Below are 19,068 nucleotides of genomic sequence, written 5' to 3' on the forward strand. Positions count from 1 at the left end.
CTTCATATTTTTGTCCTTCTCAAAATGATAGGAAAAAAAGCAGAAATATGCAAAGAACTGAAAGAAAATTGAAGAGTATTCAAAAGACTAATACAGAAAAAGGTGAACTGAGATGATCTGTAACAGTAAAAAAAAACCCTTACAACAAAATGGTCTCAGCTTTCCCCAGAATCATAATGAAGAGATAAGGTTTATATATCTGTTATCTAAATATTTCAACTTAAATCTTATTTCCTAAGAAAATTCAATTTATAAGATGTTTTCTCTTTCCACCAATTCATCTAAAATAATTCATCAGCTTTTTTCCAAATTCAGTTAACTTTGTTAAGAAGCAGAAGTCTTGCTTATTAGCAATTTTTCAAAAGTTTCCTTAATAAAAAAGAAAAAAGGAAAAAGAAAGAAAAAAGAAGAAACTTCCACAACAGTACACCAGTCGTGTTGAAGTGTGAGTAAGAAAGCAGACACTGCAGGTATTTGTGTGAGGAAACTGAAAGATGAAGTCTTTGTGGTAAGAATATGCAAGCAAGCTGACAAAACTCCCTTGAAAGCTATGTTTCCTTAGTTCTACTGCTCATGGAATAATTTCTTTACTGAGTTCACTGCTGCTGGAACAGAAATAAATATTTATATTTTAATTAGCGGGAAAAATCCAGACAGTGAATCCTACCACATCTGTTCCATGTCTTCTTTCCAGCAGAAGTCGGAAGATATTAGCTGTAATCTTGTTATCTTGGACACCTTGTCCAAGGCCACGGTTGTCATCCTGCATAAGTCGGCGATCCATGATCACTTCCAACTGACCTGAAAGAGTAATACAAGGACTATACCGGTAATACGAATATGTAAAGATTCTATTAAACATAAGAAAAATAACCTGAAATATAACTTATAAAGAATCACAATTTTTCTCTTGTGTATGGAATAGCACATCAATAATGTTAGGACTGATTATGAAAACAGTTAATACCTTTGGGCTTTCACTGTTTATAACCTTCCAAAAAATTTTCACAAGCTTTTCAGCAGAAGGTCCTGCAAATTTTTAACATAAGAGTCTAAATGGAAGTGTAGCATGAAAAGTTATTACTGTTAATGGTGACAAGTGGTGTCCCTCAGGGGTCTCTACTGTTCAATAGCTTCATCAATGACACAGACAGAGGAATTGAGTGCACGCTCAGCAAGTCTGCAGTCACCAAGCTGAGTGGTGTAGTTGACATGCCTGAGGAATGGGGTACCATCCAGAGGGACCTGGACAGGTTCAAGAAGTGGGTCCATATAAACCCCGTATGGTTTAACAAGGTCAAGTGCAGGGTCCTGTGCATGGGTTGAGCCAACCCCCAGTATCAATACAGGCTGGGGCATAACAAGTTTGAGAGTAGCCCTGCAAAAAAGGACTTGGGGGTACTGGTGAATGAACAGATGGACATGAACTGAAAATGTGTGCTTGCAGACCAGAAGGCCAACCATGTCCTGCGCTGCATCAAAAGAAGCCTGGCCAGCAGGTCAAGGGAGATGATTCTGTGCCTCTACTCTGCTCTGGTGGGACACACCTGGAGCGCTGTGTCCAGCTCTGGAGTCCTCAGCACAGGAAAGATACGCACCAGATGAACGTATGAAGTTCTGAGTTTATATTGAACTGTAGCATTGCCATCCAGAACAGCTCTTTAAGCGTGATTGATGTTAACCTTATGGAGGATGAAGCTCATATCTTTTCAAGTTTTTATCTCCAGAGGGAAACCAGTTCAGGGCATGTAATTAAGGCTGTTACGGTTTTTGCACACTGAATCTATAAACAAGCGTATATGTTTCCTAAATAAAACTGGAAGACTGAAGTACTTGTTTTCTAAATAAAAAATGTACAATTTAAGCTACTAGAAAAGGCTGCTTAGTAAGGTGGTCTCTTTTATACTTCTTTGTTGTTCTACAACTACTTATCCAATTTTCCTAAATACTTGTTCCCTTCCCTCAAGTGAAAACTGATTTTGTGTATCCAGGACTGAAGTCAGCTGGCAATGAGTAAGAAACAAACCACCATTTTGTAATAAGGTAAAAGGCTAGGATTGTGCCTCAAATTGTCTTTGTGGATTGCTGTATGAACATGGCCTGACAAGATGGGTATGGTAAATATCTAAAAAAAGCTACAACCACAGTAAGAAGGACAAACCTATGATAAACTTTTGTCAAAGTTTTCAAACAAAACTTAGAAGATCTAGATCCAAAACCACCTAATTGCATTTTCCAATATTCTTGAAGAACCTAGGCTAATGAAGGCTGACAAAATAAAGCTTTATGATTCTTAAGGTGATTGTGAACAGCAAATACAAACAAAATGATCAGAGCTGCTAATGTCAGAGATAAAAAGCATTTGAAAAGTGGGTCAAAGACTAAAAACAGATTGTTTAGGGAAATTTCTGGCTTAAAAATGGTATAGGTGTATTGCATGAGGCTTCAGGACGTAAGTGATCCCTGCTACCCCATTCCATTAGTTATCCACCAGACTGCAGGGAAGTCCACCTCTAAAATGGGTGCACCCCATCTGGAGGTCTCTCCTGGGGATAATCCACTAAGTAGTAAGTTAGAGCAGAACTGGATGGAACTTACAAGGTGGAGAATGTTCAGCATCTAGCATTAAAAAATTATTATTCATCCAATCCCACAAATAGGAAGCCAGATGGAAAGCAGGAATAAAGTTGTGGCATATGTACTTTACAGTTCTTTGTCAAGTCTCTTAGAAGCTGAAGTTGAAGACCAATGACAATACAGTGAGAAATCTTAATCCATACTGCTGAGATCATCCGAAAGCATAAGAGTTAACTAACTGCTACATAGGAAGGAACTTGTTGCTAATCCAAGAATGAGAAGTGAGAAATAATCAGCTGTTCTTATCTCAGATGGTGGGTTATGCCTTGAGACACACAGTCGCAGACACACAGCTACTGAAGTTGCTTGCCTAAACTGTAATGTTTTTGAATTTTCTTCCAGAACCCCTTGGAGATCCTGAACGGTCTTCAAAAGAAGTGTCATGAAGCATGGGACTTTCAGCAGCCACAGAACCTTCAGCAGCCACAGAACCTCCAGCTTCATTTTTGTTCCCTTTTAAGGAGTGCAACATGCCCTCAGGACAAAGGTAGTAAACACAGCCATCTCATGAAATATAATCCAATGATAACAAGTCAGGTGAATACATTGTCCTCCTTTTTTCAGTGGGCACAGAGTAAATATTTGATGTTTCTAACCATGTCTTAACCTTGAGTGATTACATAATAGTTTGCCAAAGAGTGACATGGTTAAGAAATTAATGCCATGACCAGGTATGGAATACACCTTTTGCTATTTTAATTAACTGGAGTAGGGGGAAAGCCTCTAATGTCCTCTGACTGGGTTGAAACCAATGCTTATAGAAAGCCAGTTTCTCCCTGATACTTACCAGCAACATGTCAAATAGTGCTAGCCTTAACTTCCCTAACTTGAAGGCAGAGAGTGGGGGGGTTTTGTGCACTTAGATATTGCATATTCTGTGATGCAGACACTAGGACTGTTAAAGAACAAATACAGACACGATACAAGGTATTAGAGCCTCTGCACACTAACTCCAAACCTACATAATGAATGCCTACAAATGTTTGGTGGTGTCGAGTTAATACACAAGACCAGGCTCAAAGGAAATTTGGTTTCTAGCAATGGAAGGCATGAAAAAACATGTTTTGGGTCCTGTATCAGCTGGTCTTGGAATAAGAGGCTGATATTTTCCACTATGGGTTTATTAAAGCACTGGTTTATAGACCAGTGTTAACTCTGCCTTGAAATTAATTAGCTCTGCTAATAATGCCATCGATCTAGTACAGTATTCAACTTTTGTCAGAATAGACATTAATATGATGTTTTTCCGAAAAGAATCATAGAATGGTTTAGGTTGGAAGGGACCTTGAAGATCATCAAGTTCCAACCCCCCTGCCTTAGGCAGGGACACCTCCCACTAGACCACGTTGCCCAAGGCCACGTCCAGCCTGGCCTTAAACACCTCCGGGGATGGGGCCTCAACAACCTCTCTGGGCAACCTGTTCCAGTGCCTTACCACCCTCAAAGTGAAAAATTTCTTCCTAATGTTTAATCTATAACTGCCCTACAGTTTAAAGCCATTCCCCCTCATCCCAACACTACATGCCCTAGTAAAAAGTCCTTCACCAGCTCTCTTGTAGGCCCCCTCTAGGTATTGGAAGAAACTAGGAAGTAGGTTTTGGCATAGTTTCTGATGGGCTTTTTTTCTTCTAAGTATTCATTCTGGAGTTTTTCAAAACCTTGTAAATTCCAACTCACAATATATTACAGAAAGGAATCATACATCTTCAATTATGAACTACATACCTTATTTTGCCAACGACTTGCTAGCTTTATTTCACAGAATCATAGAATGATTTGGCTTGGAAGGGACCTTAAAGATTACCTAGTTCCAACCCCCCTGCCATGGGCAGGGACACATCCCACTAGACCAGGTTGCTCAAAGCCTCACCCAGCCTGGCCTTGAACATCTCCAGGGAGGGAGAATCCACAGCTTCTCTGGGCAACCTGTTCAGGGCCTCACCACCTTTAGAGTAAAGAATTTCTTGCTAATATCTATTCTAACTCTACCCTCTTTCAGTTTAAAGCCACGAGCCCTTGTCTTACTGCAACAGGCCCCTGTAAAAGTCCCTCTCTAGCTTTCTCATAGCCCCCTCCCACCTTTAGGTACTGGAAGGCTACTACAAGGTCTTCCCGGAGCCTTCTCTTCTCCAGGGTTAACAGCCCCCACTCTCTCAGCCTGTCTTCACTGGAGAGGTGCTCCAGCCCCTAGATCATCTTCGTGGCCCGCCTCTGGATTCATTCCAACAGGTGTACAACAATTAGTTGGGGTTTCCAGAGCTGGATGCACTACTCCAGGTGGGGTCTCACGAGAATAGAGCAGAGAGGCAGAAGCACCTCACTCAAACTGCTGGTCTTGCTTCTTTTGATGCAGCCCAGGATACAGTTGGTTTTCTGGGCTGTGAGCACACATTGCCGGCTCATGTTCAGCTTCTCATCCACCAACATCCCCAAGTCCTTCTCCTCAGGACTGCTCCCAATCCATTCTCCAACTAGCCTGTATTTATACTTGGAATTGCCCCAGCCCGTGTGCAGGACCTTGCACTTGGCCTTGTTGAATTTCATTAGTTTTGCATGGGCTCACCTCTCCAGCCTGTCCAGGTCCCTCTGGATGGCATCCCTTCCCTCCAGTATGCTGACCGCACCACACAGCTTGGTGTCATTGGCAAACTTCCTGAGGGTGCACTCAATCCCACTGTCCATCCCCCCCACAAAGATGCCAAACAGTGCTGTTCCCAATACCAATGCCTGACAAATGCCACTTGTCACTTGTCTTTCACTTGGATATCGAGCGGTTGACCACAACTCTTTGAGTGCAACCAGCCAGACAATTCCTATTCCATTGAGTAGTCCATCCATCAAACCCATGTCTCTCCAATTTAGAGACAAGGATGTAATGTGGGACAGTGTCAAATGCTTTGACAAACGTTTGTCAAATGCATTGACAAATGTTTGTCAAACGCATTTATTTTAATGACTTGTCATTCTGGTGGCAGTATAGACTGAACAACTGACCTGTGTTTCCACCCCTCCAAGGCCATTCATCATCACCCTCTCTGCTGTGAGGGACAAGGTTGCATCCCTTTTGGAATGCTTAATATGAATTGATTTTTCTTGTCAACATATTCATCAGCTCTTTCAAAGTACTCCATTAAATTTGTGAGGTATGATTTTGCTTCAGAAGAAGTATGTTTATTCTTACACAAGGTCATTTTTATCCTTTATTTCACTAATTCTAGTCTTCAAAAACACTGCTAATGTTTTCTTTGACAGGGATGTTAGGCTATACTGCATATACCTTAAGACTAGCGCCTTCTACCCTAAAGCAAACAAACAAATCAAAAAACATGATCAGCACCACATTATCCCTCTTAAGCCTTCTACTACCAGAGCACAAAAGAGAATAAACCACTTAGTTTTGCTGTTTCATCCTTGAGTTCCCTCAGAGTTCTTGGGTGAAAAATACCTGGTTATGACAATTTATTGCTCATTTTGTCTTTTTTGTAATCTCTTTTCTCTGTCTCTAGTTTGAGACAGATCTTCCATTGAAGATGACAGGATCTCATGTGGGAACAACCTCTACATCCTTCCTTAAAGACATATTCTAAAACTTGTCAGAGTTGGAGAAATGTATCTCCTTTCTTCAAACGCTAGTAGGTATGGTAATCTCTGAACAAATTATTTCAGAAAATCATGAAGGACAAGCCTTTATAATATCTATCATCTTATACTTACCATTTTTCAAGCTTGCAACACCTAGAGATTGAGCTGAATGAAGTGTCAAACGAACGCCAACATCTTGGATATAAGCCATTGTAGTCATTGGATAGATATTTGCTTGAAGAGGTAATTTGCTCATCGTCAGCCTGGGCTGGATCTGCAGTATGAACACGAACTTCAATGAAATACATTCTTTTTATGCATTTATATTTCAAAGACTTTTTCAGACATTTATCCCACGTGCTTTAGAAGCGCAACCAGCACCAAAGCATTTAATAGACTGTATTATTTAGCTTTTTGGAGATTTGTGGCTAAAATTACCATTTTGGAAATGATAACTTCAATGTACTTTTAGATCAAAGACTATTTAAAAAAACCTGAAAGATTCATCACGGGAACCTACAAAAAAAGCAATAATCACAGTTACAGAATGAGAGAAAAAACCTCCTCCTCTAGAGAGCAAGCAGAGAATAGATTCAAGGTAGCAGAAAATGAATTGTAGGTTTATAACGGAAACTTATTAAAGTGCTAGTGGAATTCTTGAATGGTACATGACAAATGAGTAGTAGTATTAAAATTATTTTCATGTTTAAATATTTACTTTACTGTCTCCAGCAAAACACAGTACTACACACTAACTGGAAAAACAGTAGTCCTTTACTCAGCACGAATGGTTTTTGATATATTTACAAAACTATTTTTAGCAAAGAAGGCATGCAGATATACAAGCAACTACATGGTGGCTTGTCATAACTTGCTGTATTACAATTTCTATGTTAAAAAAGACATAAAGGAATATTTAACAAACTCAAAAGAAAACAGTTGCTATTTCATCTGGTCTAAATAAAGTTTTATAATGGATACACTATTAAAGATTTTCTCCTTTTAAATGATTAGTGGAGTTTAACATCAGAGTTTGATTAATGTGACTCTGAACTCTTTACAATCAGGAGTATTAAGACAGTGACACCCTAGGCTTTTGTAATTAATAGACAATAATTACCTGATATCCATTAAGATCAGTATAGAATCTGTTTTGACTGTTTATGTCAGATGAAATTCTCATTGCAAGCTCACGATTATATTCTCCTCTAATATCCACAATATTGGAAACTTCAAGAGACTGGCCTTCCAAACCTAGATGAAAAAGACGCATTTTAAATCTCTCAATTTTGAAAAGTGATTGCCACGTATACAAGAATGACTATGCTCCCAGAACACAGTGATCTATCTAGTTTTTGCTTGCTGGTTTTCCTTTTCTGTTATACCTAACCAGATATTTGAAGCCAGTTCTGTTATGTACCATATGATATAGCAGTACTTCTAATGCAGTACTCATTGAGCAGTCTGAAACCTTCACTGAAGTAGAACAGAAGCAATTCATAGTAAGAACCAATATGGGTTCTGGTAAATCAGTAGGAAACAGCACACAGCTATTAAGTGCTGTCGTTAGCAGCAGGTAGTATGCTGGAGCAAGACCTAGCCATTTACTTGTCTCCTTGACTCTTACGTAGCTGTTGCCATCCACAGACAAGAATGAAGTTCCAGCTTCTTGACAGCAACTGTTCCACTAAGCAAGCAACCAGTCCACTGTTTTAACCAAAACAGAGGCAATCTTCCTTTAGGACAGTGAATTAAGAAACCAAACACCGGTATGACCCCAACCAGGACAAAAGTCTTTGTTGACAGGTAAAAGATGCCTATTTATTAAAAGAAGGATTAAGTATCTGAAAATGCAGACAGATGTTCAGTGACACTTTTTTCTACAGTGCCTCACACTGAAAATCAAATATCTTTAATAAGAACCCAACCTTTTCAAATAGTTCGAGACACAGTTTGGACTGGAATCATACCATCATACAGCATGACTGCTTCTACCCTTTCTGTAGTCAATAATTGTGAAGAGAATTGCACCAAGCAGAGCAGAGATATGAAATATCTCTTTGTAGTGAGATGACATTACATTGTGCTTTTCTGATGGATTGTAGACAGAAGATGGTAGAAAGTGAGGGACTGATTAACCAAGTTAGTAACTTAGTCCTTTAAAACTTGAAGACAGTATTTAAAAATCTTAGATACTTAATACTTTTGTTTTTTTCCCCAACAGTTCACTGTATGTCAACTCACAAGGCCCACAGGCACGCTCATCAGTTTAGGCTCCTGAACTGTAGAATCTTTTGCAGAAGGACAAAATATACTTGAATAAAATTCCTAGATTATTAAGTACACAGACAGAGGTTAGCACAACCTCTTTTTCTTTCTACACATGCAGCTTTCAAAATTTTTTAGCAGTTCTGTTCGAGAGCATGTTAGAATAGTTTCCTTAAGAAGGTCATTACTTTGTCAAACTCTAAACACTCCAAACCTTTACACAATGGAATGCTGAAAGTGTCCACCTGCTTCAATTTTTATGCTATTATTTAGTATGTAAAATGCATACTAAGTGGACAGTGATTTTTGTCACCCGAATGAGGAGGATGTCAAGCTCTGTATTTGCTTCCTCATCTTTTTCAAAATCTGAATGCCACCTGCAGCAGTACCAGCACCTGCTAAAATGTTAACATTTACCAATGGCTATTATACTACAATGCTAAATCAAAAACATTCCCTTCAGGTAATTACTTCTATTTTCCTAGACACAGTCAGGAAAAAGCGGATCTATACCCTCCACTTTCGATGCTCTTAGTCATAGATTTTCCAGCTATTCTAAAGTAGAACTGTTAAAGCACAAGTACATTGAACAAGGGAACAGGATTTCAATTTACAATTTTAAAATGACCAGACCATGAATTACTCTCAGCTCTCTTCTACTGCATAATTTGAGTTAATAAAAAAAATAAAATTATGAAGATAATGGAACATAAGCAGCTTCTGATAAAAAGATAAACAAAACCAAGCTGATATCAAAAACAGATGCCAATGGCAGCAGAAAAATTTAAAAATCACTCATTGGTTAATTACTGAACAGAGTTGTCAAGCAAGAGGGTTTTCTGCTCAAAATTAACAGCGTTATAAAGTCAAAAGTGGAAAAATCAGAGTTTCACCGGAATTGCTGAAGAAGCTGTAGGACTCCGAAGTACTGTCTAACAGTTGGATTAGCCACATGATCAGGCTTTCTATCCCCTGGCAAGCAGGTAGGTTGCAACAGGAGTATCAGGTCTTTATTTAAAAACAAAATGTACATATACACATACACATTTATTTCTCTCCACATGCTTTGTTACTGTGCATATCTAGTAAGACTTCAAGATACTTTTTTTAATTGAAGTAATGCCATACAAATAACTTCCCTTACAAAGCCCAGGAAAGACACCTCAGCAAAACAATGATGCAAAATCATCATTTTTTAAACTTTGAAAAAGGCCATTCCGTATGAAGAAATTAAAATAAAAACACATCATAAAAGTAAACAGAGAAAATATATAAAATAATGGCATCATTTTTCCTCGTAAAAGCTGGGAACATGGTACAGGACATCACCACAATGACTGGATAGGTAATGGCATAAGTATTGGAACAGCATGATGAATTAAAAATTGTTCCAAAAAAAGAAAAAAAAAACCTATATAGTGCACTCAAAATGAAAGGTAAACTTAGGTGTTTGCTACTGGCAACAAGTGATTTTCACTGACAACTCATTTTCTTTCACCTGTGAAATGGAAGTATAATACTTCTGGTAGGCACTTACTAACAAATTAAAGAAAAGCAAGTATTAAAAAAAAATCTATTTAAAAAAAAAAACTAACCTCACCCTAAACAGACTTTTCAGGCTTTTTTCAGGATTTTTCCCTCCCCTTCACTACAATAAATACCCTCTTTATGTAAGTTCCTTCCTTGCTAAGAAGTTCAATTTACTGAAACCCACACAGAGCAGTAACTTTCTTTTCACATTTTTGGCAACCTAGTACTTCTTGACCTCAAAGTACCCTTTTTTTCATCTAAGCCGTTCTACATATTGGTCACATAAACCCAAAAAAATTGATCTTGAATACAAATATATTTCCTCAGGATCTTCAACAAATTACTATACAACATCTTGGTTTGTTTTCATAAGGAATGTAATCTGGAATCACTGTATTAGACAATCTCGCAACCGAACTCTGATCAGTATATGGCATATGGGTAAACCCCAGCAACTTCAAAGTATACACTTATGTCATAAAAAAAAAAAAAAGATGTATGTATCTAAATCAATTTTATTTGTAAAGAGAAACATATTACAAATGAAAAAAAAATCAGATCAGTTCTGTGGAACTATAAAGTAGGTACTGCTGGCAATACCATTTTGAAATGCAAAAGGAATAAGGAAAAGGGCAAGGGAGACTTTCAAAGTACTTATAGCTCCATTACTTGTTTTGGAAGGTGTTTAGAAAAATAATACATAAGATTTTAAAAACCATGCAGACAATTCGGACACCTACAGTAAAAGTAATACTCATACAAACCATGTTTAAGTTCCTTCAAGTGTTGAAATATTAGCCAATGCTTCTGTATTTCAGATAAATTCCTCTAGAGTAAATACAAATGGATGAACAACTGAAAATGTATGTTTCCTACTTCAATTACAAAAAGATACACTTAAGCATTTTAAATCAAGTTTCTACAGGATAATAGGTTTATACAATTGCACCATGATCTCCTCCCTCTTTTAGATTTTTCACTGGCCAATTTAATCATCAAGTTTGGAAGGCTACAGAGTTTCCAAAGTTACTGTTTTCCTAGAATTTTCTTGGAAATCAGTAGATGAACAGTAGAGGAAAAAAAAAAAAAAAAAAAAGAAAGCCTTACTGAAAGAAAAGCAAGCAAAACTGATATGAAGTTATGTCCTAACAGTCAATAAGCCGGTGTTCAGTGCTGGTGCCTCTCAAACATAGTTGATCCTGTCACAAGCTCTTCCAAGCAGATAAACAACATAAAGAGGAAGCTCACAGGCAACTAAAGCATGCCTAGAGTTGTGAAGTAAACCAGACTTCACTATTAGGGCTGCTAACAAATAACGCTACATTCTTTGCAACTTTAGAGGAGATATTGTTGTACCTCCATCAATAAGTTCGAAGGTATGAAAAAACTACATTTTTACATCACTTCCAAGATATTTCAAACTTGTTTTTTTCTCATTGTTATAATTAATACCCACAGTATTTTGATTACCCAGTAAAGTTCATGACCGCCGTATAGGTAATTTATAGTATAGAATTTCGTAATACCGAGAGGTGCCTCTAACAAATGTGGTAAGTTTAAGCACACTAGCTTAATGACTAGCATGATGCTCAGGAAAGAGATAATGGTGCACTGGACCCAGTAAAGACTTCAGTCTGACAAATTCTGCACCAGTTCAGAAGTGCATTTAAACGTTAAAAAGATGTTTAGGATCCAAAAAGGATCCAAGACTGTAGTGATGAAAAATAACTACTGAGAGAGATAGAATTTCACAACTCACCTGGAACTTTATACAGTCGCATGGTATGTGTCACATGGTGGAAAAAACATACAACTTCTGAGAAAATCTTTCCATGAGCAACTCTTATGATAGGTGGATCTGTAAAAATATAAGGCTACAAAAAGAAAATATAAAGTTAGAATAACTCTTTGAACTATGAAAGCTTTTCATAAATGTAGTGTCAATAAATCAAAGTATTTAATATGTATTAAATAGTATTTTAATTTTTTAAACTGTTCTATATCTAACTCTAGTCTGAAAACTGGGAACTAAAAATTACTCCTAATCTGAAATTCAGCAACTTCTTTTCAGAGCCTCACTATTCCTTTAGCTAAAATTAGGATAATCCTCATTACATATCTCACAGGTATTTCATAAGCAATAATGGATACAAGGCCTACAGATAAACACAGTAATATATTAATATTGCAAACATATGGATTGAGCTTTTTTGCTAGCAAACTATAGTAATCAAATACTGTAGTTTCATAATCTGTGGCAGATGATTTAAATGTTTTGTTTGCTTAAAGTTTACTATATCAGTGGTACATAATGCATGAGGAAAGCTGCCTCTACATTTTCTTGTGGATCAGCTTGCATATCCTTTTAAAAGTGAAAGAGGAAGTTTTGTTTTCATCAAAAGCAGCTACACCTGCCAGGGTAGCCCCTGGAATGCAGGGCATAGCTGGGAACCATTGAGAAACATCAAGAGGGACATCAGCTTCTTTTTAATGTCTATCAAAGACTACCAGAAATTTTGCATATTCACAGTCAAACCAAAGAGATGAAGAAAAACTTTTTCCATGTAGTCACAGTATTTTGAGTCTCAGCTAAGCAAACAATGGCTTTTTTTTTTTTAAATAGTTGATCCCAAACTGAACTGTACACACTATATAGAAATAAATGGATGGCTACAAAGGTAAAAATGGGATAAATATTAAGCATGTACAAAGCCAAAAACGAAAATACAACACATGCAACTAGTACTATAGGGCAAGAGCAATAAAGACATCACTCAAAAAACAACAAAATACTTGAAAAACACGTTATTCAGAGGGATCGAGGCACAAAGACGGTGGCTGTCTTCCTCCTGTATGTACCAATGTCATAAGAAGAACAGAGCATGCTCTTTCTTCTCAAGCAAAGAAACCAAAGATCAAATGTATCTTGAGGAAGAGAGGAAATCAAGATTACATACATACAGACAAATCATGTCAGAGAAGAACAAGTACAGGTACTTATCATCCAGTCATCTTCTCGGAGCATATACTATATGCCTATGTGCAGAGAAAATTCCAAGTATTGTATAAAATAATAAACAGACTTTCAAAGATAAAAAAGCTTGCCTTTCTATTCACATATTTATTCTTAAAGCTTCAGCCAGAACACCGTTAAATAAAAGCTTTGCCAGAGCTCCAAGAGGCAACTCTGCAGCTATCCACTACAGGAATACTTTGTAAAGGAGTTTGGTAGAGGAATCATAGTTACTTACACTTTACCAAAGTGGGTTATTTAAGGGAGAGAGGGATTTTTCTACTGATCATCTTACAGCAATGTTGTATCCAGTTAATCAGTACAAAAACTCAAATGAGGAAACTGTCTTTTGGACTTCTTAACAGCTGACATAAAAAAATGATGAGATACTTCCAAGGGGTCCCATCTTGTCAATAAGACAGAAAAGTGTTATCTGTTATGCCAAATCAATTTGCTAGCTGAGAAATACATGAATACGGTATTAGGAGGGCACGGAAGTGAGGTGAATTAATATGCTGGGATAAAGGAAATTTGAAGACCAGATCTTAGGTTAGAATTTGAGCTGGCTTTTGGGTTCTTATTTCCATGAAAAACTGCCAACATTAGTAAATGTAGACTGAATCACCCCCTTTCTTCTGGCAGAAGAAATCACTCTCTATCTGCTTATCTATCACACACAGGTAGAAAAGACAAGCTCATTTAACCTGTGACTGCATACTCTTAGAAGTATATGTTTAGATTAAAATCCCACAGAGGAACCGGTTTACTGACGGGAAAGTGGAATAATCAAACCCTTCAAAATCCTACCTGCAGGGTAGGGCAACAGGAAGATCCTCATGTTAGCAATGAAGGACTGAAACAGCAGCTAAAGGAACTTCTAGAAAATGAACTGAGAAACCTGAGGTGTTCAGGCCAAGCAAGTATCCTCACCAATTATTACTTAGGAGAATACTACTTGCATGAACAGCAGCCTGCCAAATACATTCTGTGAGCAAAGTAACACCTATCTTACAGGCTTATTTCTGTTGTTTGTAAGAACAATTCTCAGTAAGTTTTTCACTAGAGCTATCCAGGACCAAAACAGCAAAATGGAAAGATGCTGGATAAGTGATGAAGGAATGCAAAAGGTTGTGTACTTATTAAAAAAAAAAAAATTATCTGAGTAATTTTTTTTAAAACAAAAAGTAAAAAAAAAAAAACCTGGAGGAACTCTGTTCCAGCGAGCTTGTTAGTATAAAACACAATGGTGACATTGACAACAACTACCAAAATATGTTATTCCCATACCAGTAGAAAGCTGAAATGAGATGCATTTAACAGCTCTCAGATTCTGGGATACTGCCACAAGCACTAAGTTCACACATCCGAGTCTCCAAGCTGTGCGTGTAGCCAGGTCAGCTCCCCAGCTGAAGATAAAGGCAACCATACTTACCATTCTGACCTATATGGAAAGATGAGGTGATAGGAAAGAAAAGGAATTAAGTGTCATTTTGCAGATATTGTCTGAAACAAATGATTTTTTTTTTAAATCATAATTTGTGATTCCACTAGCATATGCATTGAGAGAAATGTATCAAAAACAGTTTGCAAACCCCTAATTCAGACACAGTGCAGGGAAAAAGTACAAGTAAGGAAGGAGAGTTACAAAGGCAGGTGCTATTGCTTGATTTTGGGGGCTAGTCAAGTTCTTTCTGATACAAAGAGTGGAGTTATGATGTATACTCCAGTTCTCAAGGATGCCTGTTGCTTCCCGGTTGTTAAGCAAACAGGGAAAATGAATTAAAAATACAGTACTGAGAGAATAAGGAAGCCTCCTAATTCATATTTAGTGCCTAGAAAAGCACTAATACTAGAAAGTTATTTCTTGACAGTCACCTGGAGGCATACTGAGTTCAGAATCTATAAAGAGATAATTGACCAGCTTTGCCACACTGAAAACATTTCAATGAATCAAACTTTTAAGCAAGAAAACATCTTTATGCATTGAATGTGCAATTCTAGTATCATTGTATCACTCTCCTTGGTGAGATGCACAAAGGCCTGTGAAATGATCCTGGTCCTGTATCCGAAATATAGACACTTTTGATGTGAAAGTCTGACTAAGAAGCTGAAATAAGCCTCTTACTACTCAGACACAAGCCACTTTCCTTTCTAAGTGGAAGGAACAAACATTGATAGAGTTATTTGCAAACCTGATTGGACAAGGCCCTGATCTGAATTCAGTATTTACTCTGCTTTGAGTGGGAGCTTGGACTAAATGACCTTCCAGTGTGAAGGACTCTATGATGGCTCACACCTTAAATTAGGAACAAAAAGATTTGGGTCTCATATCCAGTGGCACTCTCAAGACTCCACTTCTAAACAGTTAAAATGAATAGTCACTGTAAAATCTGTTCCCCTCAGCTCCACTGGAATGAGTTCCATTGTACAAGATTCAGCAGCCTGCTGCGGCAGGTTTTGTTGAGCCTGGAAAGCAGTATTTTCAGAAACAGGGTAACAGAACAATGGGTCAAAGGGTCCAGAAACTATTTCTCAGTACTCATATTCAAGAGAAACATGACAACCTCCCCTTGAAGGAAGGGAAAGAAAAGCGAGCTAGAAATTTTAAGGGAGAATACTTGGAGAAAAACAATATCCCATAGCTCCATAGGATATCTCACAATACTTGGTATCAAATTGGGCACCAAAATGCCAAGAGGCAGATACAACTGGAGTTATGCCTTCACTTAAAGGTTTATGGGCTTGCGTAGAAGCTGGCATGGCATATTGCAGTCTGAAGGTATGGGCAAGAAGCCTTTCCCGTTGCAGTCAAGTGAAGTGCTACTAACCATCTTCGCACGGCCTAGAAATTTCTGGCAGGGCAGCACACACTGGTGGTGTGAAAGTTAAATAAATCATGCCAAGAGGAAAGTTTTCCAATACAGTTTGAATTGCTCTTGATATGCCTGAAATTTTAAAAAAGAGCTCAAGACAAAGCCTTCAAGAAATGTTGCTTCTCAATAGCAGATTACCCTTCATTTGGCAGGGTTTGAGATTAGACTGGGGTTTGGCGGGGAATAAAAATCAAGCACTAAGAGCTCTTGAGAACTGTGTTTTAAAAATTACATGGCAGAGGAGAGACAGTTGTCATTTTAATACTTTTGTCTCTAAAACCAATCCCACCAATATGTTGGGCAGATTTTTAGATGACAGATATGATGCTTGAGGAAAATACATATCACCAAGGAAAGAACAGACACTTCACAGGCTGCTGATTCTTGAGTATTATGAGCTTCCTCCAGGTAATGGTGCCTTCATACTTGTCTTTTCCTGTTACCACGCATGCAAAAACAAGGCAAGCATTAAAAGTAAGGATACTATGCTTGAAAGAGGATCCTCTGCCCTTTTGAGAGGGAAGAACTGAAGATGGATACAGCAGGATACTCTAAATGGATAGTTTCTCTCCTTTTGGGCAGTGGAACTTCCCAATATCACTTACAAAAATGCAGAAAGATACCATTATCTTTTCCTTAGGTTTGAGGGCCAAGCATTTAGACAACTCAGACTGTGTTCTCTGAGTAGAGGCAACAGGTAATCATGACAGATTAAAAAAGGACACGTCACGAAAAAAAAAATTCATGAAGCTAAGAGCAGCAGCTGCAGCTATAAGAATCGGAGATCATCATCAGCAAAAAGTCCAACCATGGAGACAAAATATGCAAAGGAATGAAGGGAGAAAAGCTCTAGCACTAGAGATCCAGCAGGATGAAAAAGATAAATCTCTTTTCCTATATTCTCTTAGTACATAAGTATTTACAGCAACTAGTAAATATATGTATGCATAGACACAGCTGTCTGAGGGAGAATCACAATTTCCCAGCCTAGGTCTACCAAAAAAGTCCACTTTGATTCTGAAAAATTGATTTATAAGACAAGAAAATTAACCACTCACATTGATTCCACAAACACATAGCATCTGACTCTTTGGAAAAAACTGTTTTGTTCTATTCCCTATTGATACCGACCATGGTTAGTAAGTAGGTCATCACATTCTCTTGAACACATAGAAGAAAATACAGACAGTTAAGTGTTCCAAAATTTATTGAACATCGATTTTTTGGTTTTTTTCCCCCAGATCCAACAGATTTATGGAGTTGGCCATTCTTCACAAAATCACGAGACACAAACATATTTTCCCTTCATAGGCAGGATGCTTTTGTTTATAGTTGTTGTGAGGTCCGAGGGAAGTCCCTTCCTTCTAAACCTTGATAACATTGTCAAACAGTTAAGCAGCACTGACATTTTAAAAAATTAAGATACTGCCTGTCTTTTTCCCTGGTACCTTGCTTTTGTTCTATTTTGCAGAAAATACGAAGACATGGTAGGAGCACTGCCTTATCTTTAGAGCTGTAGCATGGAGCCTCCACTCTGTGTCATTATCCTGGACTTTGCACTGATGTCCTGACCTGAGGCTGCCAGTGAACTACTTTCATACTTCAGAAACAGCAGGGACAGAATCATCCATGGCCAAGACCCTATGCCTTAACTTCCGAGACTGCTCTTACTGGGGGCTGCCTAGCTGCACAATGGCAGTATTTGCCATGGTGTCAGAGAGCCTTAAGTCCAGCTATTCTTTGCAGAGCAGTGACAGAGAGTTGTCAGTGTTCAGTGTACCTTCTATTTAATACTGTGTAAATCACTGTCATTAACCCAGGTCTCTGCTGATGACCAGTTTAGTGCTGGTACTAGAGGCTTACCACTTCTTAGCAAGAATGCACTCTTTGCAGTACTCCAGGCTGGTTTTTGGTCAGCCATAAAGATAATTAATCCAAGGAACCTCTTGAAAGATCCAGATCTGCGTACGTTCTAGTACACAAACCATCATCTGCAGAAAACACTCCTAACAGCCTACTGATGACCAGAGCTGCACTGTATATGTAAAGCGTTTTAACTGACATGGCTTTAAGTAGTGGCCTGCAAATGTAGCATGTTACAGCATCAAGTTTCCAAAATAAAACTGGAAGAAGAACCCACGACCAAAAAAGGCTATATAAGTATTCTAGTAAGACAGACAATTAACCTAGATGAACAAAAATAATTTCTGAGTATTGCAGAACTGAAAAGAAAGGAACCAAAAGACTTATCAGGTGACAAAACAACCAGCTAACAAAGGCAAAGAAAACACTTAACTATAGTCATAACACAGCAAAAAGACCCAACATCAAATGCAATTACTCTTTGCAAATTTTGCAGTAATACATAGGGTGAATGGGACAGGAAAAAAAGAGCACCTAGCCAAAACCCAAGAAAAATGCCTGTAATCTGTCCTATCGCCACTCTGCACAGGGACTTAAAAAATGTTAGTCAATCCACCTCACACTGAGAACTCTGAACAGATGGCATTTCTTTTAAGAAAGAAATCATTAGTTCAAACTGTTTTAGGAACTACTATAGATTAATTGTTATTCACAGTGGGACAACCTAATTAATGTTATTAAAATGCAAGCCGAATGAGCCTTATAGTATATTTCTGAAGCAGAATTTGTAGAAGTATCATGATTTCATTTTCATTATATAAAAAATTACGAAAGTTGAACATGCCACCCTTTTTAATGTTAACTAAAAATTACTTTGATTTCATTTTTCATACAAGTTCATTATCTACCTTGTTTCTAACTGTGCTTGCAGGCACGTGACAGACGACTTCTGTTCAAACCATAGCATATGGCTATCTAGATTTGTACACTTTATTTTTATAAAGCACATAATTCAAAAGTGTAGTTAAAATTACATAACTGTTAAATTTAGTGAATATTGGTTTTATAAGCAAAAGACAAAGGAGCATCTAAAATAAAATTAGTTAAAGTGTCACCATGTAGCTGATGAAAGGTAAAAATCAAAAAACATTAAGCGATATTGTTCAGGTATTCACAGATCAAAAACACTGACATTTAAAAACTAAGAATAAGTGAACCCTGTTGAATATAACTGATGCGAACAACTAGGAAACTAAATACACTAAATGGTTTTAAACTGCCAACTCACAGACCTCAAAACGT

General features: G+C 37.7%; 1 protein-coding gene across 1 annotated transcript in view; it reads right to left on the reverse strand.

Annotated features, from left to right (window-relative positions):
* Positions 1–19,068, reverse strand: part of MAN2A1 (mannosidase alpha class 2A member 1) — a gene marked incomplete at its 5' end in the record, with an annotated part of 135,798 nt that overhangs the window by 19,629 nt on the left and 97,101 nt on the right. The window contains 4 exons of the mRNA XM_082497245.1: positions 668–801; positions 6,352–6,493; positions 7,340–7,473; positions 11,777–11,891. Coding sequence (XP_082353371.1) covers positions 668–801; positions 6,352–6,493; positions 7,340–7,473; positions 11,777–11,891 — 525 coding nt within the window. The remainder of the gene's footprint in view (positions 1–667; positions 802–6,351; positions 6,494–7,339; positions 7,474–11,776; positions 11,892–19,068) is intronic.

This window comes from Vanellus vanellus, assembly GCF_965231255.1.
Source record: "Vanellus vanellus genome assembly, chromosome: Z".
Lineage (NCBI taxonomy): Eukaryota > Metazoa > Chordata > Aves > Charadriiformes > Charadriidae > Vanellus > Vanellus vanellus.